This window comes from Canis lupus, chromosome 8, assembly GCF_003254725.2.
Source record: "Canis lupus dingo isolate Sandy chromosome 8, ASM325472v2, whole genome shotgun sequence".
Taxonomy (NCBI): Eukaryota; Metazoa; Chordata; class Mammalia; order Carnivora; family Canidae; genus Canis; species Canis lupus.
This window is the reverse complement of record NC_064250.1, coordinates 10,068,482-10,077,056: the sequence shown is the minus strand read 5'-3', so window position 1 is coordinate 10,077,056 and position 8,575 is coordinate 10,068,482. Positions and strand designations below refer to the sequence as shown.

Here is an 8,575-nt window from a genome sequence, read left to right as displayed (position 1 = left end):
CTCTGGAGCAACTGGCTTGCTTTTATCTTGTAGCTGCCTTGAGTTTTAAGATCAACAGTCCTTCCTGCTGCATGACAGGAAGGTTTGAACCAAAGTGAACACTTAATTTTACAAATTTTTTTAGAACTTTATGGGAAGTTTGCTAGATGATGTTGTTGCCATTTAAAAAAAAAGGGATTTTGTGATAAAATGTACAAAGGTGTGCCAGACGAAGAAGAGACATTAACGTACTCAAAGTTAGGCAGCCCGGGTGGCTCAGCGATTTAGCGCCGCCTTCAGCCCAGGGCGTGATCCTGGAGACCCAGATCGAGTCCCATGTCGGGCTCCCTGCATGGAGCCTGCTTCTCTCTCTCCTCTCTGTGAATTCTCATGAATAAATAAAATCTTAAAAAAAAAAAAAAGTACTCAAAGTCCACAGGCAACACGAGAGACCAGAAAACCATGGGAAGGTAATTTTACAATTAAAATGCATACAAGTGAAAAAAAAAATTGCATGTATGTAGGAAATTCATGAACCAGTCAAGCAACATTTGCGTATTTCTTTACACTGGCTTCAATCTTAATAAATCAGTTATCGTATTGATAATTTAACATTATATTCAGGCAGAGTTTTCTTGCCTTCCTAAGTACTTACTTTCTCAGTTATCAAACATAACAGGAGAGAGAACGTACAATTTAAAAAATTTATTTCTGAACTGCTTTATTCTTTTAATTAGTACACATTATATTAAGTATAGAATTTCCTTAAAAATTAACTCTAAATTTCACTATTTGGACACTGGTATGAAGAAGAAAACATCTGGCTCTTTTGACTTTTCTTTTTACATTTATCCAAGTAGATTCTCATATTAAGGTTCTTCTGTGTTACTTTTGTCCAAGTTGTGACAGCTAAAACAAAACATAAGAATGGCTTTATTTTAATCACAAAAGAAATTTATGCATTCAAACATATTTGTAAACACCTTAAAAACGAATGCTTTAATCATGGTAAAATCTAGGCTTATTTCGTTCACTGCATGTATCTAGAATAAATTTTCACTCAACGTTTACCCCCACTTCAAATGTTTAAAGTTTTGTAGATCTTTAAAGAAAAAGTATCACCAACATAGGTAGAAATTCAATTAATGGAAAATAAAAACCCTGAGAATAAAGTTAATATTAACCCAGTATGTAAATGTCAAGAAAAAAATCTCATGTGCAGCTTTAATGCTCACAGTTTACTTCTCCATATATTTTAATTAGTTTGATATTTCTAAAACATCATTAAAAAGAAAAAGAAAGGCCTTCAATTCTGGAAGGTTGGGTAAACTTCTACTGGCCTAATACTCCCAGGGATTGCAATTATAAACTTTAAACAAAATACAAAAACCAACTCCTGGAAGACAGTGGAGAACACCTGACAGCCAGTGGGTGGGGAAGGAACAGACACTAGGAAGGAGAGGCTCCCACTGGTGAGTTCAACCTGAAGAACCAGAGAGCCAGTGGGGCCAACTAAAGCCACTGAAGGTGAGAGGAAATCCTAGAAACAAGAAGGACAGAGTGAGGGAGCCCTATATTCTATGTATAAATTTTAACCAAATCTGTGGGGAAACCCTGAACCACACAATGAGCGAGATTAAGAAGCAAGACTGGGCTGTTGCCCGTGCCCGTGAGACACACCTGGAGGTCTGAGTCTCATCAGGGTCAGTGTCTGCTAAAGGCCCAGATCAGCACTCCAGAGAATCAGAATTCAGCTTCCAAAGAAACATTGTTTCTAAAACATTCAGTAATCTAAAATTAATATATGATGGAGCAGGAAAATCAGACCCATTCTTTAGGGGGAAAGACAGTGGAGACAGATGGTGAAATGGATGATCTATGGGCTGTAATTAATAGAAAAGGGTATAAAAGCAGTTATGACAACTATCCTCAGTGAAATCACGGAGACTATGTTCACAATGAAAAGACAGAACACTTGAGCAGAGAATACAACTATATTAAAAAAAAAACCCAAATGAATATTCAAGAACTGGTAAATACAACATTATTCAAATGGCAGAAGGGAAATAACAAAGGAAAGCGTGAATCTGAAGATAGGACAACTTAAATTAGACACTCTAAAGGAGCAGAATCAGGGGTGCCTGGCTTGCTGAGTTGGAAGAGCATGCTACTCTCGATCTTGAGGTCAGGAGTTCAAGCCCCACACTGGGTGTAGAGATTACTTAAATAAGTAAACAAACAAATTAAAAAAAAAATTCTTACCCCCCCCCCAATCCCAAACAGAATACTCAGAGATGTGTGGCATAATATAAAATGCTGATCATATAGGTGAATGGAGTCCCAAAGGGAGAGGAGAAAATTGGACATAAAAATATTTGAAGAAAGAATAGCTGAAAATTCCCTAAATTTGGAACATATAAACTGATGATAGATTCAAGAAGCTCAGTGATCCCTAAATAAGATAAATGTATAAGAATTCACACATAAATACATCCTAACTGCTGAAAACCAAAGATAATGAGGATATCTTGAAAGCAGCCAGAGAAAAATTAAACATGATATGTAAAATTATATTGATCTGAGTATTACTAACTTCCTATCAGAAATAATGGAAGGTATAAGATTGTGAAATAACATCTTTAAAGTTTGAAAAACTGTCAATCTAGAATTCTTTATCCAGCCAAAATATTTAAGAATAAAGGTGAAATACATTTTCATATAAAAGGAAATTAAGGTAATTCACTGCTAGCTCCTGAGCTTATACTGAATGCTAACAGAAGTTTTGCAGTCAACACATGGAAATCAAAATCTACTAGAGTTGGTAGAGATAAAGAACACTGGAAATCCTATCTGTGTAAATACAAAGGATTTCTTTATGATACAGATAACTGAGGTACAAATGATAAGAATGTCCACTGTCTTATGGGGTTAATGATGTATGTAGAGGTAAAATATATCACAATCAGAATAATTGCTGAGGGAATGGGTCTATATGGTTGCAAGGTTTCCATATTTAACGCAAGTGGCACAGTATTAATTCTAGCTTATAAACTGTTAAAGATATATATATTGTGATCTATATAGCAACTGCTAAATCGATAATGCAGAGATACAGCTCAAATAAAACAGTGTTTAAATAATAAGAAGGTAGGAAAGGAGAAAGATGGCCAAACTATTTCAAACTAAGAAAGCAAACAGTAAAATGGTAGATCCAATAATTACATTAGATGTTAACAGACCAATAGGCACCAATTAAAAGGCAGAGATTACCAGAATGGTTTTCTAAAAAAAAAAAAAAAAAAAAAAAAATCCAATTATATGACACCTACAAGATAAACACCTTTAATATAAATTCATAGGTAAGCTGAAGCAATCAGATGGAAAGTTATAACCTGCAAGCCATAAGACTAGAGTAGTTAATTTAATACCACATAAAGTAGACTTCAAGGAAAGAGGATTACCAGCTGAGTAGAAGAATATTACATAATAAAAGGGTACACTCATCAGGAAGACACAGCAATCATAAATCTGTGTATACCTAATAGAGCTTAAAAATAAGTGGACATTGACAGGACTGAAAGGAGAGCCTGACAGAACTAAAGGGGGAAAGCATTAATTTCACAAACATAGTTGGAGATTTTATTATTAGTCTTTTAGTACCAAATAGATTTAGACCAAAAAACCCACAAAGCAACAAATCAATGAAGACATAGAGGATTTAGGTAATGCTGTTAACTACCATGACCAAACTGAAATTTATAGAACATTTCCCTCAACTGCTGCATAATGCATTCTTTTTAAAGTGCACATGGAGTGCTTAGTAAGAGACCATATGTTGGGCCATAAAAGAGATTTATTTATTTATTTATTTATTTATTTATTTATTTATTTATTTATTTTATTTATTTATTTTATTTTATGATAGTCATACAGAGAGAGAGAGGCAGAGACACAGGCAGAGGGAGAAGCAGGCTCCATGCACCGGGAGCCCGACGTGGGATTCGATCCTGGGTCTCCAGGATCGCGCCCTGGGCCAAAGGCAGGCGCCAAACCGCTGCGCCACCCAGGGATCCCAAAGAGATTTAAATCAATTTTGAAACAGTAAATAATGTGCAGAATGTTCTATGACCACAAAGTAATTAAATTAGAAATCAATAATAAGATATCTAGAAACCCCAAATACTTGAAAACAACAAATCTTTAAATTATACATGGGCTAAAAAAAAATAAAACCACCACGTATATTAAAAATATAGAATATGGTGATGAAAATACATTAACATTTGTGAAATGCAGCTAAAACATGGTTTGGATTTTATGGCTTTATTATTTTTTTTTCCAAAAATTTTATTCAGAGAGAAAGTGCACAAGCAGGGGGAGAGGCAGAGGATGAGGGAGAAACAGGCTCTGCACTGAGCAGGGAACCTGACGAAGAGCTTGATCCAAGGACTCCAAGATCATGAGCTGAGCTGAAGGCAGGTGCTTAACCTACTGAGCCACCCAGGTGCCCCTGATTTTATGGCTTTAAATGCTTATGTGGAATTTAAGAAAGAAAGCAGATGAACATAGGGGAAGGGGAGGAAAAATTTAAAAAATGATGCAATCAGAGAGGGAGACAAACCATAAGAGACTCTTAACTATAGGAAATAAACTGACGGTTGTGGGAGGGGATGAAGTAAACTAGGTGATGGGCATTAAGGAGGGCACTTGATGTAATAGCACTGGGTGTTACATGCAAATAGATGAATCACTAAACTCTACCTGTGAAACTAATAATACACTATACATATTAATTAATTGATTTTAAATTAAAAAAAGAAAAGAAAAACTAAAGAACTTGATAAGATCCCAAAGTAATCAAAACAAAGGAAATCAATGAATAGAGAAATTAGCATAAACATCTGGTAGATTAAAAAGATCAATTAAATTGAGAATTATCTAGTAAACCCAAGAAAAAAATATTCCATTTAGTTTTGCCTATTCTAGAACATTATATAATCTGTGGTGGAAAAGTATCAAGAGCATGTTTTTGGGCAGGAACTAAGGGCAAGGACTGCCTGGGCATGGATCATAAAGGAACTCTGAGGTGTGATGGTTCTACACCCTGAATAGGAGTTTGTGCTGAATTATTCAAGTGAACACATCTGACAATACCTAGGAATATACACTTAAGATCTGTATATTTCACTGTTGTCATTTTACCTCCAAACAGTACAAAACAATAAAAACCCTCAAAAACTAAAACCCCTAGGCAATAAAGAATTAAGGGGAAAGTGCACTGATATCTTTAATTTTCTTTGAAATGAATAAAACTATAGCAATGAATAGAATGAAGAATGGATAAATGAGTATTGCTTATAAAGCAATACAGTAAAATGTTAATGAGGAGTATACATGTGTTCACTGTATCTTCCTGAACTTTTCTGTATTCTGTCAGTGGGCAACTACATTAAGGTTAGAAATACAAGAATCACATAATGAGGATAAGAAAGTTGTTCTGGAAAATGATGCTAGCAATAGCTGCTGAAAATGAGTATAGCACGCTGTTGTGATTTTTATGGCAGCCAATGCAGAGGTGAGTGAACATTACTGGTGAGACTACTGAGCATCCCCAGTAGTTAAGCTTAAAAAAAAAAAAAGAAAAAAAAGAAAAAAAAAAAGCTAAAGTTAATGTAATTAACAGAACATTAGCAGTTCCTTCAAGAAAAAGAATGTATAGCCTATGTACATCTCAGCTACTGCTGTCCTTAATGTTCAAGTGAATGTAATTCCATTGTATCTACTGCATAAAACTATTCCGCTACCCTCATCCAGAGTTACTTAATTTCTTAGCCCAATGTGTGATATGGTTGGTAAAGTCAGAAATGTGGACAGCGTATAAGAAATGGTGATTTTGCTTGAGTACACTATTCCAATTTTAAATTCTCTGAATTTACCTTTTCATAGATTTGGAATAATAGAAATAATATTATTTACCAGAGTTTTCTGTATAGTTTTCATGGTAAAACCTGTATTTTTATAGCTCTATGGCTTTTGGCTTCAAGCTGGGTCAAATGAATATGATGATTCTCTTGCTCTCTTTTGACAAACAACAACAGCAAGTTATGGTATGTTAAAAGAAACTAACAAGGTATACTTTACCTGTTTTATGAACTGTGTAGCATTAAAAAGTTCACTGCAGCCATATAAAATGTGTTTGCCTTGCTTCCCCTGTAAAAGAAGAGAACTCATACAAGTAACAAGTAATATTCTCAATATTCCCAAGAAAAGTGATCAAGTCTAATAAGACTTTTTGTTATTCTTAAAGGTTTTTTGAGGGGGAGGTTATAAAATTTTAGTATACACATATTTATCCTAAAATTGCATGGAATAAAGTGGTGAAATAGGCATAAATTATTTTTAAAAAATGTATTAACATACATACACTGCTGGTATCATTTATACTGAAAAGAGAAGGCATCTGATGACAGCCACATTTCACAGGAACAACAATTATTTATAAAATCCCAGGCCAACATTCTTCCAATGTAAGATCTATATTATTTGAAGAAAATATTCCTGGAGTTTTGTTAGGCTAGCAGTAGGATATAGTATAAGTTGCATGAACTGTCACTGCAGTCTCATTTGTGCAATACAGTATTTACATATCAACATACTGTAATCCATTTTTATGACCCCTCATGAATGAATTTCATTCCTAATTTTGGCAGAATGCTATAACCCAATTACAGCAGTCAAAACTTCTACTGAAGAATTCTGCTAAGTCCTTAATGCTGAAATTATTATATGTATTGTGTACTTGAAGGAAAATTCATTTCTTCTTTAATGTAAAAAGCTTATTCCATAACAAATACAGTAATTCATCAAGAAACAGAAATATGGCTTTGTATCAGCTGAATAAAAATAGTTCCCTGAATAAATGTCCTCACTGGCCATTTCTGAGCAAAACAAGTCACACCTCACTTCATTTTTGAAAAATGAGATGTTATGTGCAATAACTATAACAGGGTTGATCATATAAGTGGGATTATTGAGGCTACATAGGTTATACTTACACAAGGCATTAGTAAAGGTAGAGATCACAGCATAGTAGGATAAAGAAAGCAGAGGGAAACATTAGAAGGGTCCAAATATTCTATGCACAACTCCCAGGATCCCATCTCAGCACAGGACACATTTTATTTTCAATTGTCAACCACCAAATTATAGAGAAGATAGACATGCCCCAATTGCAGGGGAGCCCCAGTCTTTCTAAAGGAAGGGTCTTTTATACCTCTCTGATCATGTAACCTAAATCAGGCTACAGGACCAGGCTCAACACCAGAAGCAAGAAAACATGACAGAAATTAGGTGCAAATCATCAATATTTTCATTTTCTATTAAACAGTGCTGACACGCCAGTGCAGGTTGCCCCCAATCTATGTTGGTCCCTAGCACAAGACTCTATTCACTACTAGTTAGTACATGATATTCACATGTCAGCATCATGGCTCTCAAGGCTCCCAGAGATAAGCACAGGGCTGAAACAAACTAGTGGAGATGAATCCTGTACTGTAAGTTTAAACGTTGCAGTCTACCCATATTCCAGTGCAAACTTATTCTTAATTATGCACAAACTTGGTACTTCCTCCATCAAAAACTGAACTTTGTGAAATGTACCAATAACTGGATTCAAGGTAACAATTATTAACTAAATCTAGTTCATTCTCTAGCCAATCACCTTCCATCAAGAGAACAGCCTGTGGTGGCGTCAAGTTCAACTACCGATACATTTGGTTACTTACTACCAACTTTTTTTTTGTCCTTTTGGGTTCAGCACACTCTTACTCCCAAATTGCTTTTGCATATTAGTACATATTATTTCTGCAACTATAAAAAGAAACAAAAGGCTACTGGGACAGCTATTCAAAGCCTGTTGTGTGCTTTATGTATTTGTCCAGAGCATCTATGCAAATGACTGAGTTCCAAAATACCTTTGAGAGTCTCAACTGTGATTTCTTTTGGAAATGTGTCTTCTAACCTCAAAATGTCTGATAATGTTATTGGAGAATCAGATATTATAAATTCCTAAACAATACTTGTGCTTTAATAAATACACCTTCACATGTAAATGCCTGCTCTCAAAGTTAGACAAATTAAGATAGTTATTTATGTGATTAAAGGATTGACTACCGGTTTCATTTCACAACTGGCTCTACTAGTATGTTCAAAAGGTCAATGTCAGGCAGCCTGGGTGGCTCAGTGGTTTAGAGCCGCCTTCAATCCAGGGTGTGATCCTGGAGACCTGGGATCGAATCCCACGTCAGGCTCCCTGCATGGAACCTGCTTCTCCCTCTGCCTGTGTCTCTGCCTCTCTCTGTGTCTCTCATGAATAAATCAAATCTAAAAAAAAAAAGTCAATGTCTATGCAGTTCTTTCCCCCAGTATATCTCATGTGTAAGGCAGGTGCATCTTTCTTCAGAGATGTGCCTTTGTGAAGCACATCATGGGAGGGTACTAGAGTGTCATTTATCTTTGGATCTTTTAGGTACACACTAATGTGGTGGAGCCAGCATGTCTATGTATCAATCACGGTTTTCTTTTTTTTTTTTTTGTA

At 35.3% G+C, this 8,575-nt stretch overlaps 1 protein-coding gene across 5 annotated transcripts in view; it reads right to left on the bottom strand.

The window, feature by feature from the left end:
- Positions 1-669: 669 nt before the first annotated feature.
- The window catches only part of SCFD1 (sec1 family domain containing 1), a 106,497-nt gene continuing 98,591 nt past the window's right edge, over positions 670-8,575 (bottom strand). For all 5 annotated transcript variants that reach the window (XM_025443507.3, XM_025443509.3, XM_025443510.3 and 2 more), the window contains 2 exons: positions 6,121-6,189; positions 670-888 (listed from right to left, as the gene is read on the bottom strand). In XM_025443507.3, the coding sequence (XP_025299292.1) occupies positions 865-888; positions 6,121-6,189 (93 nt within the window). In that variant the 3' untranslated portion in view covers positions 670-864. The remainder of the gene's footprint in view (positions 889-6,120; positions 6,190-8,575) is intronic.